This window comes from Magnolia sinica, chromosome 2, assembly GCF_029962835.1.
Source record: "Magnolia sinica isolate HGM2019 chromosome 2, MsV1, whole genome shotgun sequence".
NCBI lineage: Eukaryota > Viridiplantae > Streptophyta > Magnoliopsida > Magnoliales > Magnoliaceae > Magnolia > Magnolia sinica.
In genome coordinates this window covers 136,243,824-136,263,407 of record NC_080574.1, presented here as the reverse complement: position 1 = coordinate 136,263,407, position 19,584 = coordinate 136,243,824, and the positions used below count along the sequence as shown (strand labels likewise).

Sequence of the window (19,584 nt, the reverse complement as noted above, 5' to 3'; positions counted from 1 at the left end):
TCTATCTATGCCGTCTATTCATTTTTTTCAGCTCATTTTAAGGCACAAGCTCAAATTGAATCCTATCCAAAGATCAAGTGGACCACACCATTAGATATAGCGGGGATTGAATGTTCACCGTTGAAGATATTTTGTGGGCTAAGAAGTTTTAGATCAAGCTGGTATTTGTATTTTCCCTTCATTGAGGTGTGTGTGACCTTATAAACAGGTTGGATGACAATCAACATCATTGTGGGCCGTAGGAAGGTTTCAACAGCGGATGTTATATCCCTGCTATTTCTTGTAGTGTCCAGTTGGATATGCTTCAATTTTGGATCACTAGTTTTGACCTATTAATTTTGAGCTGAGCATTTTGGACCCAATCCAGTTGATCCAACTTGATCCGATCAGATTAAAATTGACGGCCTGAATCGGTCAAGTTCGAGTAGGATCAAGTAAATTTGACTTTTAATCGGATTAGGTTCAAGCCATTGTCAATTCAGACCGGACTGATTTGAAATTCAATCCGGTTGGATCTGATCCGACCGGACCAGATGTATTAAACAAATGAGTTTGGATGAAGGTCATCCCTACGGTCTCTAGCATTGAGATACCTTGGCTTCAGGTATTTCATCATTTCTACACCGAGGACCTAAAACGCCTCTCTCCCTCTCTCCCTCTGAAACCCTAATTTCCTAATTGAAAATCCACAGCTTCCTACATCACTAGCTCCGCCAATTCTGAACCAGACGCTAAAAGTGATAAGACATGATAAGGTGGCAGAGTATGACCAGTCATACGCATGCATGTTTCCACTGTCGACGTGGGCATGGCTCGAATCCAAACATTCCAAATTCACAGGCTATTATATCCCCGCCAGCAGGAAGTTTCCGTCGGTGGAAGCTATGTGGGGCCAACACAATGTCCGTGAGAAATGCACGCCGTCCATCAGCATCGCCAGCTCATGTTAGAACGTCGGTCCAAAAAATGAGACAGATCTAAAAATCAAGTGGGGCACACCACATGAAGTGGGGGTTTAACGGCAACCATTGAAACCTCCGTGGCGGCACAAAATATTTGGGATCCGAATAATATTTGTGTTTTCAGTTCAGTCTAATGGGAATAACCTCATGAACGGTTTGGATGGCGTATAAACATCACAGTGGGTCCCCGGAATGTTTCAACGGTGAGCGTTTCCAGTCCTGCTCTTCCCTGTCGTGTGGCCCACTTGTGTTTTGAATCTACCTAATTTTTGGAGCTCATGTCTTACGTAATCTGGAAAAACTGATGAACGGAGTGGATTTGTCATGCGCACTGAAGTGGGCCCCACATAGCTACCACCAACAGCAATTTCCTGTGGCAGGGGCACAGGCAGTTCGCTTCCGGGTCAAGGCTATAACGGTGATGATGACCCCGGGACCACCCCATCAACAAAACCGTTCACCAGAATTTTGCCACGTGTTTAAGGCAGGTACGTGTGTGTAAGCACTCCTTTTTAGAACTAAAGGTCCATCCATTCGTACATCTATGACAAACCTGATGAGTTTTTAGGTCTAGTTTCAAGGCCAGAGCATGTTCAATGTGGGCCCCACCTGTTGAATGGCTTGGATCTTGCGAAAACGTGATACGTCGACAGGTGTTGTGCCTCAGATCTGCCTCGCGGGATGCGCCGAGCATTTCCCGGAATTAATTCCGTTTGCCCCGACCTTTCAAACACACGAAAAGCCAAGGCGGTTGGAATGGTTTGTGGACAGGATTGGTTGAAGAGGCCATTCGTGGAACGCGTGTGTGACGCGGGAACGGATTGGCTACTCCCCCTGCCACCAGCCCCGTGGCTGATGATCGGTGCTCTGTGGGACCCACCATGATGTATGTGTTTCATCCATTCCGTTCATCCATTTTTACAGATCATTTTAGGTCTTTAACCCAAAAATTAGAGGGATAAAAATCTCAAGTGGACCACGCCACAGGAAAACAATAGTGATTGGATATCCACCATTTAAATCCTACTAAGGCCCACTATACTGTTTATTTGACATCCAATATGTTTATTGGGTCATACAGACCCAGATGAAGGTAAAATAAAAGATCAGCTTGATCCAAAACTTTTATGGCCCTCAAAAAGTTTTTAATGGTTGATGTTCATTCAACACTGTTGCTTGTAATGCGGTCCACTTGAGAGTGTGATATACCTAATTTTTTGTCTAATAGCATAAAATGACCTATAAAAATAGATGGACGGTATGGATGAAACACATACATCATGGTGGAGCCCACAGAGCACCGACCATCAGCCATTGGCCGGTGTCAGGGGGAGTAGCCAATCCAACTCCGTGTGACGCGGGCTGTTCATCAGGAGGGGTCCACGACGAACATCCACCAGTCCATTCAATTTGGGCCCCATGCGAATGCGAACGTTGGATTTGAACTACGAACCCCAAGACACGTGCGTGGTCAGTCCCTTCAGCACGTGTGGTGAACAGCGTCAGCATCCATTGTCCATGCTCTCGTTCTTCTGCCACGTGCTGGTAGCCTTTGAAAAACGCCTACAGCGGTCTCTCTGGGGTGGCGGACATCAGTAACTTGCGTATGAACAGGGCGGGACTTGCGCTAATAGAACGTCACGTGCATCAGATCCATTCTGTCCATCGGGTGTTTCAACGTATTTTAAACTTGAATAATAAATTCAAGTCCTATAAAAGACTTATATGGGCCACATGATAGGGAGCAGTGTAAAATCATACATAGAACCTTTCAATTCTTTTGGTGTGGCCCAATTGATTCTTGAAATTCCTTAAATTCGGTGAATCCCTTCATACTGGTGGATTTCTTCAGATGAATACAATGGATGGAATGTATAGAATACGATGAATCCCACACACAATTTGGAAGACGGGCGTTCCCATACCAACTGTTCCATGAAGTGTAGCCCACCTGAGTTTTGGATCGGCCTTTTTTGGGGATCTGTCCAATCACAGAGTGTGAACCTGATGGACGGGTTGGATCTCATCTACGTAGATTCATTCCCTCCAGATTAGCGCAACGCGTGCGTACGCGAGTCACCCTCGCGTCTCCCTATGGTAAAACATGCAAATAACGGCCGCGAATTGTCTGGAATCAAATGTTACGTGGCCCACATCTTTCACGTTATTCACTGCTTTTCAATTCATCGCCTGGGGTCCATGGTTCTTTCATCCAAACCATTGGTCTGTTATGAATCATCTTTCATAGATAAATAGATATAAAATTTCACAGATATAAAATTTCTAGTGATGAAAATGGACGTGTTGTTTTTCTTTATACAAACCGTTTATTTATAGGGTACAAATCGCAGTGATGATAATGTACTATCAGCGAAGGCTTTTTTCTTTTACAGTCCATCTAATGTTTGAAGCAATATACCAACCGTCTAGATTACCTAAAAACCGACCCACTTGTAATAAGTGAAAACCCATGTATACTGTTCAAAGATTCGGGTAACGTACCGTATAAGTTCCTCGCCCCTTCCGTACGGAGGAGGATAGCAAAATGTGGACAGTTCAAACAGAAATGATCTGAGAAATATTTCGATACTCAGGAAGAGGGTGATGGATGATACGCAGGCAGTTAGAACGTATAATTAATTCAAAATAAACCGTCCAAATTATGGCTATAGTTGCAAGTGTATAATGGGCAAAATATTACTCTTATATGTTTTCGAAGTATTAGGTTGCTGGACATATGTTGGACGGTTAATAACGAAAAATATAGAATGATCTTAACTCAAAACACATGTGTCCACGAATCAGAGATTGAGACTGTTCGAGAACTTCACAATTGCCAAGTGTACCATTTCCATGTGCCTGCTTATCAAACAACATACGTAACCAGAGTATCAAATAATGCCCCCATTAGATACAGCACTGTAGCTATCTTTTCTCGCGAAACGTCTGACATCCGAGAAGGTCGTGTGTGTGTGTATATATATATATATATCGAGTATATCCATGCCGCCCATCCGTTTTTTCAGCTCATTATAAAGCATAAGGCAGAAAAACGAAGCAGATTAAAATCTCACGTAATGTTTATTTGTCATCTAATCTGTTCATAAGGTCGCACAGACCTGGGTGAAGGATAAACACAAATTTCAGCTATAACCACAACTTTTGTGACCCACAAAAAATTTTAAAGGTCAATCATCAGTTTCCGTGTGGTGTGGCCCACCTGAGATTTGGATCTGCTTAATTTTCGGAATCATGCCCTCAAATGATCCGTAAAAACGTATGAACAGCGTAGATATACAAAAAATATATTAATATGAGCCCTACAGTCACGGCCTCACCGAAGTTGGTGTTTCCCCGGCCTCACCGTATATCCCCACTCAACGTGTATACTAGCGTGGCCTACCAGATGAACAGATCACCCAGATTTTATTAAAAAGTAATCATCATGCTGTGGTCCACCTTTACTACGGATAGGATATTCTTCGTGCATGACACATCAGCAGAAATAAGTAGACGTACGGTAACTTACGATACAGCCTCGCTGTATCTGATAAATTCTCCAGCTTAAGAGTAGCTCAATTGCAGAGCAGATGTCGAGCAAGAAGAATCGAGTGAAAAATGGAAGGAAGAGCGGAATCGTCCGATCCGACTCGGATAATGGTGGGGGTGAACGAGTCGTCGATAAAAGGGTACCCCCATGCGTCAATTAGCAGCCGCGGCGCATTTGAATGGACGGTTGAGAAGATCATCCGCACCAACACCTCCGGTTTCAAGCTCCTCTTCCTGCACGTCCAAGTCCCCGACGAAGATGGTAAGATTACATTTATACCCCTGTTCTCCTCCATTTTTTTTACTCTCTGCCGTACCTTCTCTGTCTGTCTTCCTTCTTTTGTCATGTCTGCATTTCTTGAAATGCAGTTTGGTTCGATCGTAATTTTTAGCATTTCTAGGGTTTGAAAGTTGAAGGTCGATATTACATTTATACCCCTGCCTTCTTTCATTTTTTACCCCTCTAACCTCTGTTTTTCTTCGTTTGTCAGTGTCTAGTTTGGGGGCATTTCATCTGTCTATTCATTTCTTGAAATGTGAATATCGATTTTGGTTTGGATTGTAATTTTAGGTTTTCTAGGGTTTGGAATTCCAAGCTTCTGCGTTGAGATTGTGATATCTCTTATCATGAGGTGTGGTCCCCACCTCACAGGTGGAAGATGCGTATGGTGATCTAGCTGACGTTGGTTTGGTGGGCCATGGCCCGCATATTACGGTATCTGTAAGTCGTCTGATCGTTCCGTGCTTTTCCTGTTGAATGTGGACCTTTGTTCACTCGCTCGAGATGGCTAGGTGTTGGATGTGGTGGCTCACTACTTTGGAAACACTAGCATGAAATCCATCCCGTCCGTCAGGTATATCGCCCCTTGTTTCAGCTTGATTCCAAGAATCAGGCTGATTTCAACATCAGGTGGGCCACCCCATAAAATTATATATAATATGGCCCACCTGAGTTTTGGAATACTGTGATTTTTGGGGAATTATTTCATCCTAGCGGGGCATATCAGATGTGTGGATCGGATTGCATATGTACACCACCATGTGACCCAACGCCTAACTAATGGGGGCTTCTGATGCCAACTTCTTCCATGGTGTCTGGCCTACGTGACTTCTGTATGGTCATGATTTTAGGGTTCCAAAGTGAACATGATGCAGCATGCCTGATGGACGGAGCGGATCTCATGAAAGTTCCACCCACATGGGTCTCAGTGCACGATGTACCAAGAACCAGTTATGCTAGCGGAGCTCATGGCAAGAATACCCTTTTACATAAGTTTCTTAATCCCTGAGTTAGGACATACTATGAAAGGTAGGAAAGTGGTCTTTTATCTGGTTGGAGCCTAGAAGGTCTTTTCGTCGTGGTGGCAAAGATGATGAGGAAAGAGAGGGATTTCCTCTAAAGGGGAGAATTCTCCAATGTGTTTCTTTTCATATTTTGTCAAGGTGGAGAGAAGAGGTGGGATGGTTTTCTCAAAGGTTCTAGAAATTGCAATTGGATAGGAAAGGTGAGATGGGAATTTTCCAAGGTCTTCTTGGTTGCATGGTGGAGAGAAATTGTGTTTATTTCCAAGGGGATCTTCTAATGTCTTCTTGATTGCATGGTGGAGAGAAAATGTGTTTATTCCCAAAGGGATCTTCTTCTTCTTCTTCTTTAAAGTTTAAAAGGTCCTATTTTTTGCTCTTAAATCCATAAACTCAATGATTCCAATGAATTACAATCACAATCACCCATATTTGAAAAGAGAATCGCATTCCAGAGATTCTGTTCCAAATAAAGGCTTTTTCCCACCCTTAACCACTGGAATCAAAACAACCCCCATGTTTTTCTTGGCGTGCTCTTGGGAGGATAGGTGAGAGATTTTTTGGTTTGTTTGTTACAGTAAGAGCAATAGTATAGTTTCTCTCCCATTGTATCTCCTGATATTGCTAGTGGAACAATTTGCCAGAGCTTCCCCATGGGTGCAGTTGCATTTCGACAAACCAGGAAAATCTTGTGTCTTTTCTTAATAAGCAACAAAATTTTATTAAAGAGGAGAAAGAAGCAGGCCATTAAGGCAGTGGAGGTCTCTGGCTATAGGAAACAACTTACAAATACCTTCTTTAGTTAAAGTAGTCCCTAGGAATTTGCTTCTCTAGAAACAAGACTAAAAGTAGGCCAGTTGGCAGCTCTCGAAATGATTTCATTCGAAATCATCATAAAACGCCCAATTCCAAGGAGCAAAACTTGAAGGAAAAACCCAAGAAATAGGGCATTTGGAATCAGCTTCCACCATTATAGATAACCTTTTGTTGGTGATGACCATTAAAGATTTCTTGCGACAATTGATCCCCTTTAAGATGGCTACCAACTTTGTCCTGTTTGAGTCACCCATAGGGATTGGGCTTGAGAAAACCAGTGTCATCTACCATGCTCATCTTGTATCCATGACTGATTTCAGAGCCCCTAGGATGCCCATGGATCAGACATCAACATTCAATTTCCACCTGCTGAGAGGTGGCAGCTTCTAAACAATATTCTGTACCCAATTTCCTGAGATAACTAGCACGGATATGCTTTCATTCAGTCCACTGGAATGGAAACTTTACCAAACATTCTTCTATTTCTCTTTTTCCATATACCCAGCACATATATGCCTTCATTCAGTCCACTGGAATGGAAACTTTAGCAAACATTCTTCTATTTCTCTTTTTCCATATACCCCAAGTGATCACATGAAGGAGCATACTCCATAATATTTTCCATCTTGGCCTAAATGTTCTTGACGATCATCCTAGCATTAAGTTCCTCGCAGTGTGGAAGAACCCATTCAATCTCAAAAAAATGAGAAATGAAGATCAAATTTCAAATTTCAGTTGCAAGTCTGCATTGCAAGAATATATGGCTCACTCTTCTTTCTAACAAAGAAAAGCACACACTAGGTTGTGGCGGGTTCCTATTTTCAGATTGTCAATAGTAAGGGTTTTGTTTCTCGTAGCCATCCAACAAAATGCTTCAACCTAAGGGGTAGGAGTGCCCATTCTTTCAGCAAAAGATTCCCCACTCATTATGAAATGACATCAACAGAAATATCCTTTCAAAGTAAAGAGCCCCTCCTACTTGTTACACCAGCTGGGTTCCAATTCTTATCGCCCCTCCTACTTGTTACTCTAGCTGGGTTTCAATATTAATAACCCTCGGTGAGGAGTCTCGAACATGAGACCTCCATCTCTAATACCACTTTGATGTAGGACAATTAGCCACTTGTTCTAAAAGCTCGAATTGATAGAGAGCGGTGAATCAATTCCTTTATCTCATAGCCCAGGCCCCACATCCCATAGGTTAGGACCTCGGATGAACCCCCCTCGTGGGCCCTACTTCACATGGGTTCCGCTTCACACGAGTCACCCGCTTCACATGGGTGGGGCCTGCCTCACACAGGCCGCCCACCCTGAGTGTGCCCCTGCATCCCACGGGCAACCCTACTCGAGCCCGGTGTGAAAATGCCCCTGCATTACCATCTTTTTAGAACCATTCTTGAAGATCCCATTGAAAATCTAAAGTGCATTTTCGTGATTCCCAAAATGGATGAAATTATGAGCTGAAATGCACCTTCTCCTTGGTTCAAGCATTTTCATTTATTTTTTTTCTTTCATAGCTTTACAGTATGTTGTGAAGTATGTAAGAAATGCACACCAGCATGAAACATGTATGTGAAATCCGCTCCATTCATCAGGTGAGCTATATGAAAGTGGATGGATGGCTATGAAAATAAAAGGCCAACAGTGGTGCCCAATGCATGTTTACAATGGGCCCTGCCTAGTGAACAGCTTGAATGTCACACGTGTGTGCCAGGTTAGTGTGCCTTATACCTTGCCTGGGATCCACCTCTTTAATCATTCCTTGTGTGAACTGCCTAAACATTTCAAAGATGTAATCATACATGGAGTTAATTGTTAGGGTTCATGTCCAATTTATGGCGATCCATTCATTGCTGAAATGAAGCTTTTATGCTTATATGTGCAAGTACTCCTGCTCTTAGTGGCAGGCTTGATTAGTACATGAGTAGTTACAACATCTATTTTGCCAATTTAGGAATAAGAGTATGCACGTGTTTTGGAGACCACATTCTATTTTACCTCATCAAAATCAATCACTTTTGGCTTTGTTACTTTCTAGTCTGTGTAATAAAGCTGGGTTTGCCCTTGGATGGTGACAATGGTGAATAATAACTGTCTCTTGAGTCTTGGCCTAGTTGGGAAACTATAGACAGACTGAACTTTGAGATGCAACATTTTCAAAAGATAAAAACTATGAAGTGTAAATGCAAGGAAGTTTTGCAACTGTAATCGTTAGGAGGTGGTGTTACCCATGTTTGAATAATCACGGCTAGTAAATAATCTGGTTGAAGAGGATTTTTAACTGAACCATTGCAAACTCCAAAAAACTTCCAAATTGAAAACATTGAAGTGAGAGAAAAACAATGCAGCCTAAGAGTTTATCTGATTTCAGGTATGAATGAAGATTAGCTTGGACTTTGTGGGGCAAAGCCTAATAGTTGTAGTAAGAATGATTAAGTCTCTTCATGTTAGCCTTTGCATCATGTTTGTGGGACCAACAATTTGTTTTTGGAAAATTGAGTTGATGTGGCAGAGCAACAATTTGTTGGGTCAATTTATTGACATTTTATAGCTTATGTTTTCCCCTGGTGGCGTAGGATTTGATGACATGGATAGCATTTTTGCATCACCTGAGGACTTCCGAGAGATGCAACGAAGGGACAAAATAAGAGGAATTCACTTGCTGGAGTACTTTGTCGGACGTTGTCATCAAATTGGGGTATTGTTATTTTTTTTTTAAATGTCTATAAAGCTTACAAACTTATTTAAGTTTCCAAATATACTGTTTCTTTCTAGATTGAAGAGATAATTTGCAGCACAGTGTTGCACATGGTTGGAGATCAAGACCATTCATTAGGCGGGGCCCGCTCTGAGCATGCCCTAGCTAAAAAATAGTCTGGTTCGCATCAGGTGTGCTGACTGAACATGTATGAGAAGAAATGAAGAATTCATGGTTAGAAAAGGACCTGAGATCTATATTCAACATACATAGGTGGCCACCTGATGTGTCTAGCCTGATTTTTGGACTAGAGCCTGTTCACGACAGGCCCCACATGTGCCTAGATCTTGCATATGTGTGCCGCAAATCGCTTCTTCAATTTCTGGTGTTAATCATCTTCGCATTTGTCTTTTCTTTTTCTTCTTGGGAAAAAAAAAAATTTTGGGATATTTGAGTTGTTTCTTATCGATGTTATGTGAGTGTTGGTAGGTTCCCTGTGAAGCATGGATCAAGAAAGGCGACCCCAAGGAAGTTATCTGCAGTGAGGTGAAGAGAGTCCGACCTGATCTTTTGGTTGTTGGAAATCGTGGCCTTGGCCCGTTCCAAAGGTACGTTATCAGCTTGAGTTCATGACCCATTTCCCAATGCTCACGCACTTGTTCTCCTCTTCCATTCTTTTTCTTGTTAGTCACTTTCTCTTCAGAAACTGAGGTATGTTGTTTATGATCTGTTGATCTGATATCTGACGTAGGTAAGTTCCATGCTTTAGTTGTCATTATCCCGTTGCATGCTAATGAGGAGAATGATTGGTGCTTGACCCTCTTTAACTTTGTTAATTTATGTTATACAGGACCCCTTTCCCACCTGTGAGTGAGTTTGAAATTTTGAATATCTAGACTGCAATGGTTGCTCTCATTATTAATGGACAACAAAAGAGCCAGGGATAGATATTCTGTTGTGTAGAATGATTCACTAGTTTTGTTACTTACATATCAACATCCACTTGCCTCTGTGCCCATTTTGAGGGGAATCTCAGTATGGTTTTATTTGCATTTTAACACATTCCAAAGTTAACTGGATCGTGTGTCAATCCAGGCTGTGGTATTGGAAACAGGTGTGCTGGGAGTTAGATGGTGTGGGTCACTCCAGTACATACTAAAACACACAATATACTAAATTTGAAAGTTGACGTGGTAATTTATATCAATTAATGAAAGTTATTATTATGTTATATGATGATTATATGTGCTTTTGTATAGATCAAAGTATAAATCTCTACATTCTAAATGTAAATTTGGATTACAACTTAGTCAAGGATAAGAGAATAGACCTGTGATTTCTGATCGATTTCGAGATCCAGATCATAAATGACCCACAACTCATATTGCATGATTCAGAATGGAAACATAGGACTGTTGATCTAGGTAGCATTGCAGTGTGTTTGTAGTGTCATCATCTTTGGAGGAGATCCAGTCACCCAGTTCCCACTTTTTATACCTTGAAACTGAATATATAGGAGTGTATTGATGCAAGCTTTAAGCAGTTCCTGTTTGTATAATAATTGAGTATAGATAGCACCAGATATTTTTGAGAGGTTCGTAGTGGTGTTTATATACCTGCAGGCAGCAACTATTGCTGCATAGGTGGTGAATGGTTTAGAATTTTGAGACAGAAGGAGAGTACAATTTATTTATATAGACTTCCAAAAGTATGAAAATAAATTACCAATCATAGTCCCTGCTTTAAGCAGACACTTTGCAAATTGAAATCCACAGCTACAATTGCTTGCATGATGTAGTTCTATGATTCTATCCTGTAACAGGTTAGCTGTGTGCAGCTTCCTTTAGTCCATCCGTGCAAAGATTCCTAGGACTAGCAATGGCACTAAATCTGCTGATGTGATGCAAGCTAGAGAAGTCCAATCCATGGCCCTCCCTGGCAATGTTAAATGCTGATCTCAATCACTTATCTGGATGGAAGAGAGCGTTTTTGGTAAACAAGCCTTGTAGAAGGATTATGAAACTTCTAGGGAAACATGGATTCAACATAGTCAAAGAAATATATGCTCTAGACTTATAAGAGGTTGAATTAAGGCCAAAGATAAGTGACAGTCAAACAAAATTAATGTAAACCAGGAGGATAAAAAAAACCAAATGGAGTTGGAGAGACCAGGCACACCTTAGATGTGGCCATATGTGCTAACATGGCACTTGTGCAGGAGTCCGAGCCATTAATACAACAGCTGGAGCCTACCATGTTGATGACCTAACCCGGATCAGGCGGTCGATGGCTGGTCTTAAAGAACTTGCTTGTCGCTCCACAGTTGCGTGTGGCTCTCCTGATGAGCCACGTGATCTGGCTTTTGGGCCAAACCCAATGCATAATCTATGACCTACAATTGTGCTGCCAGGTTGGCATGTGTGGTGTTTGTATTGTAGTAAGGTGCCTGTGAGATTAGCAAAGTTCAGCACAAATTCCCTGTGTCTTGTTGTCGGGTTTCTTATTAGTGAAGTTTGTTTCTCACAACAGAGAGCCTTTGAAACAGTCAGGATTCCAGTCTCTTTAAATGCTTGATTTGGAAATTCCAAAACCTTTTGGCAGTAGAAGAAGGATTACAAAAGCCTTAGTCCCAAATTCTGCAGCTCAAAACATGGGCTTTTCATCTCCTTTTTTTTTTTTGCTTTTTTCTATTTTTCCCCGCTTTCTGCTGAAATATTTGTAATAAAGCAATTGCTATTTTCTTGCAGGGTATTTGTTGGGACCGTGAGTGAATTCTGTGTGAAGCATGTGGATTGCCCTGTGATCACGATCAAGCGCAAGGCAGAGGAGGCCCCAGAGGATCCTGTTGATGATTGACCCCAAACCAATATTGCCCGCTTGGGTTTCATTGGTTCTCAAATATATTGTAGCCAAGCCATTTGCTTAAATATCCGAAAAGCACATGCATGGACTTTGTATGAAATCCAGGAGACAAAAAACCAAGACCCCCCCTCTGATGTATGATGTAAGGGAGCTCGTGTGGATAAAAAGAAACAGTATAGTAAATAATATTCGTTTTTCCCTCTCTCTCTCTCTCTCTCTCTCTCTCACACACACACACACACACATCATTAGCCCGACCAGGCCCAGCCTCCTCTGGGCAGGTTTTGGGCAGAGTTTATATGGTTGAAGTTTTTTATCCTGACGATTAATTGGACTGGACCCATGTCTGACAGAAGGAAAGGATATAACGTTGGAAGCAAACAGATTGCATACTGAGTAAACACAACTCCATGTCCTCAGTGATTTATGTATTTTATCCACTCTGTTCATCTATTTTTACCAGATAAGTTTAGGGCTCGAGCCCAAAAACTGAAGCATTTCCAAAGCTCAAGTGGACCACACCACAGTAAGGTGTGAATTAATTGTCTACCGTTGAACAATTCTTGAGGGCCACAGAAGTTTTGGAACAAGCTGATATTTGTGTTTTCCCTCCAATCCTTGTCTGCGTGATCTTATAAACGGAACGGGTTGGATGACAAATAAAAATCATTATTGTGGGCCACTAGGAAGGTTTCCATAGTGGAAAAAATTATTATTATTCACTTGAGCTTTGGACAGCATAGATAAACCACATAAATTCAGGATGGGCCCCAGCAAAGCTCACTAAGTAAGCAATCCGATTTCTAGAACGTTGGCGCTAGCAGTCCCAGGAGGGCGAATCCAGCTTGGTGTAGTTGACCACTGCTCGTCTGTCAAAGACTGGGTTGAGCTGATAGCCTTGAACAGGAAGAATGCTGCCACAGCTTTGGTCGGCTATGAAAGTGTGGGTTGGGCATATGGCTCTGATGAGACCTTTCCGAGTAGGATGAATGCCTTGTTAGCTCCTCACTGAAATGAATGGGAGTCTGGGCTTGCAACTGGACTGGGCCACAAATATGCGGGTCTTGCTAACTAATCAGAACGAAGGCCAGGTTGTTCAATCCGGGCTGGCCCATCTCTACCCCTCCAACGGTTGACCTTTGGATTTTTTTTTATATTGGGGTACTCAATCACCACTGCTTCTTATAGTGTGGTCCAACTGAGATTTGGATCTCATAATAATTTTTGGTAACCCATGCTAGAATGGGCTGGAAAATGGATGTATGGCGTTGCTATACAACACATCATCAAGGCGGGCCACATGGTAGGAGTAGGTAACACCTAATTGGCGAACTTGAATCTCGAACCATATAATCAGGTTTTTTCCCCAACAGCTCATTTAAATTACAGTAATCTGCTTTGTGTGGAAATGGAATAAAGAGTCTTTGGGAGACATTTTATCGAATTTTCAGTGCCCCTGCTAACTTGTTATTTTAAATGATCGGAGTCGGTGCTCTGGCTCACTGTGTCGAGCTTTGTGCCACCCAACCCCCAACAAGACAGGTCGATCCAATCATCAGGCCGGTCACAACAAAGAAAACAATAGACATATGGTGACGGCTAATAGAATGGGTTGGATCAGCGTCCCACTTTCATGGTGGGGCCCACGTTTATACAAGAAGCTTATTCCAAAGGTTTAAAAAAGGATAGGATTCTTCCCTTTCAACACACGAATTGCACATGGTTGTTAGTGAACCCAGCAAGGTCATTTGACTTCGTTTCATCTCTCTCACTTTGCATTTCTTCATTTCTTTAATCCACTAATTTCTCTTTTCTCTTTCTTTTAACTTGAGTGCCTTTGGTTGCCACAAATATCATGAAAATATAACTATTAGTCACGAAATATCAAGATATTAATGATTATTTGGTACAACCAAATGTACACCCTCATTTTATTTTAGATAGTAAATAACGCTACTTTAAAAAAAAGGAAAGTTAGCAAATGGGAGCTACAGCACCAAGCTGTGATTTAATAAAAATTCTCAAAATAACACATCATCACTGGAAAGAGTGTAACACAGCCTAACCGTCATTGTTTTCAAGGGTCTAACAACTCACATTTGAAAATTTTGAAAATATTAAAAGGGACAGGGAAATTTAAGACCTTGGCTTCTCTTTCTTTTCTTTGAAAAGGGCCAACAGCGATACTCCTGAGACCTTCACCACCTTGAACCGGACTCCAGGAATATCTCCAACTGCATGGCCTTTACGCCCAAACCCAGCTATCAAAACTTCATCCTGCAAGCAAGAAGGCATGCAAAAAAAAAGTTAAGCAGTAGAGACTTTTTAAGTAATAAGAAATTTAAAAAGAAGATAAAATGGGGATGGGCAGGTTTGAATCCTCACATTTTCCTCAATGTAGTTCAAGCAACCATCATTGGGAACGAATGCTGCAATCTTCTTTCCGTTCTTGATGAGTTGCACTCTCGCACACTTACGGATGGCAGAATTAGGTTGCTTAGCTTCAATTCCTCTGCAGATAAAGTGTATGAGTTCCATGAGCAAAGTGATGAATTAAAAAGGAGCCAATGATGTGTCAAGAGGGGATAAGAGGAGGGGATAAATGGAGGGTAGAGATGCTACATCTTCTCAAGGACAATTCCCTTGGCATGGGAAGAGCCTGCAAATGGCTTCTTCCACTCGTTGCCAAGATGGCTTTTCTTGTAGGATTTGTCAGCCCACTTCTGTCTTCTCCTGTGCGTCTTCAGCTTGCGCCCAGCTCCCATACCACGAGTTTTCCTGTTATTGAAAACAAAGGTGTGTTCGGCTCAGCCACAAGAAAAACGATTCGATATTTTAGGATTCTAATAACAATCAATTGGGTGGATATATTAGATAGCTCTTTCTTTCCATCACAACACAAACAAGCACACACCACTTCATACTTTTTTGAAAAATCTATTACGAGTAGAATTTAAAAAATAATAATAATAATAAAATAAAATAAAATCTACTAGTCCTAAAATGATCACTAACAAAAAGCAGCCTGAGTAACTGTTCAAGGAAACTTGGAAAGTTGAAAAACTGCTAAAATTTGGATGTTGCATTCACTCATAAAGTCCAACTATCAGTTAGGTAAGGGTACGTGTGACTTACACGAATCACAATGTGTGATGTCAAGCATCATGAGCACCTTTACTTACCATAGGCCAATGTAATGACACCAATGGGACATAGAATGACCACATTTTGGAAGTGTACAATTCCAAAGTAGGAGCACAACCTAATGACAAGATTCTGAGCGCCACATTCATGTACAAAGAGTACCAACGTACAAATCAAATTTTTTTGGAAGGGGAAACATGAAATAATGGAACATGTGATTTGGAAGTTAACATGAAACACCAAGCAGACTCCACCACCCCACCACATTTTTCAATATGAACAAGCTCCACTAAGCCGTGACAGGTTCGTGTTTCCTAACAAGCTGTTAACGCTTAACACCCTCTTAATTAAATCCTTGGGCAGACAAACGATAGGCAAGTCCTATATAGGTGTATGGAAAGAACTTGCTCAACAAGGTCCATACAATACATGGTTTTAAATATCAATTTCCACGTGCAGCTTGCTTGGGACTGAAGCAGGCATGACTCATTTCACGGGGTGTAGCTAATATCCACAAAACTCTCCAAGGACAGATAACGCAAAATTATGTGGACACAGCAACCCAATTCTCCTTAAATATGTATGGAATAACTTCAATCTGCACAGCACCCACCAAGAGCAGGCATGCAGACGTCTCCCATCATTTAGGTCAGTTAGAAAGGATCCAGCAAAAAAAAAAATCTAGGTAACTAATTATTTTTATTAAAAAGAGCACAAAAATATCAAAACAAACAAAAAACATCCACACCATGGACAAAAATGACCACTCACTTGGGTCAAAGTCTTTAACAATCATAAGCGATCCAGCAGGAATCTCGATAAATGAATTTTCTCATTTTGAAAATGCAGGTTAAGATTCCAGCCCACCCTTATTGGGTGATGGAATGCGTGGCGCACAGAATCTTGTTGCAAAACTCACAAATTTTCCAAAACATTTTTTGGAAAGACGTGCACAAACACTTTTCCCAAACACATAACCTAATGTTTCAAAGAGAGATATTTGCTTTGCGCCCAATGCAAACCCCGTAAGTAGTTCAAGAAACTTCACAAGGAATCATAGAGAAAATAAAAATGAGTCTTGAAAAAACCTGCTAACTGGACACAACTCAATCAAGACTCAGGTCTACCAGCATACCTTAAATTGTGTTCTGTAACTCGGAAAAATGGCAACCATGTAATTCAAAGAAACCAAATAAAATGTGGCTGATACTGAGCATTGAGTTGACTTGGCCTCAGTTCTTCATCATGCAAGTAAGCTTATTTAACTCTAATGCTACATTTTCGTGACTTACGTATATTACATTTCAGAGATTGTACTATCCTGCAAGCTATGTTGTCAAAATAGTGTAGTTTGCACTATGAATCGTACATTGTATATCATATCATGCACCACACTATATGAATCATAGGTTCAAACTGTATATCCCAAAAAACCATAACCGAATCATATTGAATCATATGATTATTGCAACAAAGCGTACAAATCGAAAATAAATGTGGACTGAATACATAGGCCTAAATTTATATAAAAAAATCATTGTTTTTTCTTCTTATTTTTACCAGCTTGTTTTTTAAAATATACTAAAAATCCTCATTTTAGTCTTTGGAGAGAGAGAGAGAGAGAGAGATGGGAATTTTGATATTCAAAAACCCAAAAAAATACAATACCTTTTTCTTTGGTCAATAGAATGAATCGAATGCCACTTATTAAAGGACTCATCTATATTTTTATGATCAAGTACTTGAACACAAAACATAAAGGAAAGACAAGAATCCATAACATTATCAGGATATGTATACGTTATAAAAGTTCTCAATTGCCAATATGACATGTACTACTTTTCTTGGTGCACATTGATGAGAAATGGATGATTGATGAGTTCTTAATCATTTCCCATTTATTTATATTTTCTAGATTTTTTTATTTTAAGAAAATCAGAAAAATAAAAAATAAAATCTTACGATTTATGATACAATTGGCAATTTGATACGATTCAAGACATATTGCAATTTGCGATGCAATAATGATTTTAACAACATTGTCTGTGATGGCATGTGTGCCACATGCATCCAATTGTCTGCCGCCCTATTTGCCACTAGCGTAGAAACACATTGTATGCGCGGGCATGTAGTTCAAGTGTTTTTTAAGAAGCCATATCTAGCTGACACCAGGTATAGTGAGGAGCTCGATTTGTGTTTGAGTATTCGGTAGGGGTGAGAAATGAAATCCCATGGGAATCCAATTCCGAAAATTTGCCCCTCCTATGACATCTTTAGGGTTACAAAATTTCTGGAAAAGGATTCCAATCCAACAATAAGCTTTTTTGGGGAAAAAAAAAAAAAGAAAGAAAGAAAGGATCCCTAGCAACTCTTTCCCAGTATCCAAAGACAATAATTGGATTCTTGAAAATAGATTCCTAGTACCCAAACACTGTAGACAGAATCTCTTTCACCATAAATCTGTTTCCCATAAATAGATTCATTACCCCTTCTAATATTCAAAGAAGCCAAACGACTGTTAGCAAATGTTACATGGTGGACGCGAAGATGAGTGATGGGTAAGGGATAGTGGGGAGATCATGTGCAGTGCATGATCGAATGTAGATAATTCAAGAGCTTTTATGAGGCCAGATCAGCAAATGGCATCCAGTAGATGTGATGATGGAGAAAGCGGTTGGGGGAAGCTACAAGCACCGCACCACATGCATCCGATAACTCCAAAAGCTTATGTGAACCTGGGCCACTATATTGAGACGGGGAATTTTTGAGTGAGGTGGGACACACCAAATCAAAGGCCTAATCTGCACCAGGCGCCATTTAGCAAATGGCATCAACGCCACAAATCGTAACTGACAAGAAATTGGTGTATATATCAACTAATCATAACCGACCAAGTGATAATGGCCAGAAATCCTTAGTCAAAATAATAATAATAATACAAATCATAGAAAAAAGCAACTTCAAACCCTAACTCATCAGAAGAAGATCAAAACCTAAGTATTCAAACATGATGATCTAAACAAACAGATCTGACGTTTCCAGTAATCTTCAGAGGCTCAAAGGGGCATTATAGGGAAAAAAAGAGGAAGAATCTTTCGAAACCAAGGAGGGAGGGAGGGAGAGAGAGAGATTTCTTACCCCATTTTGATAGAAGCTGCCTTTTCCTCTCTGCAACAGAAGCGAAGGAGGCGGCTGGCTGAGATTTTAGGGTTTTGGAGCGCGGAGGAAAATCAGCAGAGGAAACCTTGCTTTTATATTGTTCTTGCTTTAGCTGAAATTACCAAAATATCCTTACAATCGGTTGCGTCCTGCCCCGCTCGTCTCCTGCTGGGAACGGGCAGGAGCTTTGAGGGGCCACCGTGATGTATGGGTTTTATCCACACCGTCCATCCATTTTTCCATATCATTTCAAGATATCATTTTGAAACTGAGGCAGATCCAACGCTCAAGTCGACCACACCATAGGAAGCAGCGGTGATCATGAATCTGACGGTTGAATTTTTTCTAAGGCCCACCTATTCATGAAGTGGTGAAGAGAAAACAAAAATAGCAGCTCGATCCAAAACTTACGTGACGCACAGGAAATTTTCACCGATAAGAATTTAATTCCCATTGGGTAGTCCACACTTGTGTTTTGGATTTGCCCATTTTTTTGGATTATAACAAGAAATAGTATGAAAAAAATGGATGGACGGCGTGTGTAAAACTCATACATCCGGGTGGCTAGTCACAGGCACAGCTCCCGTCTCTTCCCAGCTTAGACGGGAAGGTGTAGAATGTAATCCACGTTTGAGTTTTAACTGATTTGAGAGTACGAGAGAACTACATCTAATACGGGAACGGATTAGCTACTCCCCCTTGCCACCAGCCCCGTGGCTGGTGGTCGGTGACCTGTGGCCCCTACCATAATGTATGTGATTCATCCATTCAGTTCATCCATTTTTTCATATCATTTAAGGGCTTATTACAGAAAATGATAGGAATATAAATTTCAGGTGGACCACACCACAATAAGGTATGGATGAATGCAGGGGTGATTTGATGGTTATCAGATGATTGGATGATGAATTTTAGGCATAGCATCAACCCTTAAGTTTTCTTAATGTTGGCATGGTTGTCTTCATCACATAAATATTGATGTTTTCGGGCTTGATGACCAAATTTGATTAGTGGGCCATGAACATCACTTATCGAATGAATTGGCCCTGAGATGAATGTTCAAAAGCCAGCAATTTCGAATTTAACTGAAGT

The 19,584-nt window shown here is 40.9% G+C and overlaps 2 protein-coding genes across 2 annotated transcripts; one reads left to right on the top strand and one right to left on the bottom strand.

Moving 5' to 3' along the window:
* Positions 1-4,548: 4,548 nt before the first annotated feature.
* LOC131237810 (universal stress protein A-like protein) lies at positions 4,549-12,393 on the top strand. Its single transcript, XM_058235808.1, has 4 exons — positions 4,549-4,773; positions 9,206-9,327; positions 9,817-9,935; positions 12,075-12,393. The coding sequence occupies exons 1-4, from the start codon at positions 4,581-4,583 to the stop codon at positions 12,181-12,183; spliced, it is 543 nt and encodes a 180-aa protein (XP_058091791.1). The 5' UTR covers positions 4,549-4,580; the 3' UTR covers positions 12,184-12,393.
* Positions 12,394-14,171: 1,778 nt separating this feature from the next.
* LOC131237809 (small ribosomal subunit protein uS12) lies at positions 14,172-18,629 on the bottom strand. Its single transcript, XM_058235807.1, has 4 exons — positions 18,472-18,629; positions 14,812-14,967; positions 14,575-14,701; positions 14,172-14,466 (listed from the first exon to the last, which is right to left on the bottom strand). Exons 1-4 carry the CDS (start codon positions 18,474-18,476, stop codon positions 14,326-14,328), a joined length of 429 nt encoding a protein of 142 aa, XP_058091790.1. The 5' UTR covers positions 18,477-18,629; the 3' UTR covers positions 14,172-14,325.
* Between the last annotated feature and the right edge of the window lie 955 nt (positions 18,630-19,584).

What these genes read in the sequence shown, in the direction of transcription:
- LOC131237810 (XM_058235808.1), top strand. Translation starts at nt 4,581, where the DNA reads ATGGAAGGAAGAGCGGAATCGTCCGATCCGACTCGGATAATGGTGGGG. An exon ending in CCAAGTCCCCGACGAAGATG is followed by an intron (nt 4,774 to 9,205) that starts GTAAGATTACAT and finishes CTGGTGGCGTAG; the next exon opens with GATTTGATGACATGGATAGC. An exon ending in GGCCTTGGCCCGTTCCAAAG is followed by an intron (nt 9,936 to 12,074) that starts GTACGTTATCAG and finishes ATTTTCTTGCAG; the next exon opens with GGTATTTGTTGGGACCGTGA.
- LOC131237809 (XM_058235807.1), bottom strand. An exon ending in GGAATTGTCCTTGAGAAGAT is followed by an intron (nt 14,702 to 14,811) that starts GTAGCATCTCTA and finishes CTTTATCTGCAG; the next exon opens with AGGAATTGAAGCTAAGCAAC. An exon ending in TGAACTACATTGAGGAAAAT is followed by an intron (nt 14,467 to 14,574) that starts GTGAGGATTCAA and finishes TCTTGCTTGCAG; the next exon opens with GATGAAGTTTTGATAGCTGG.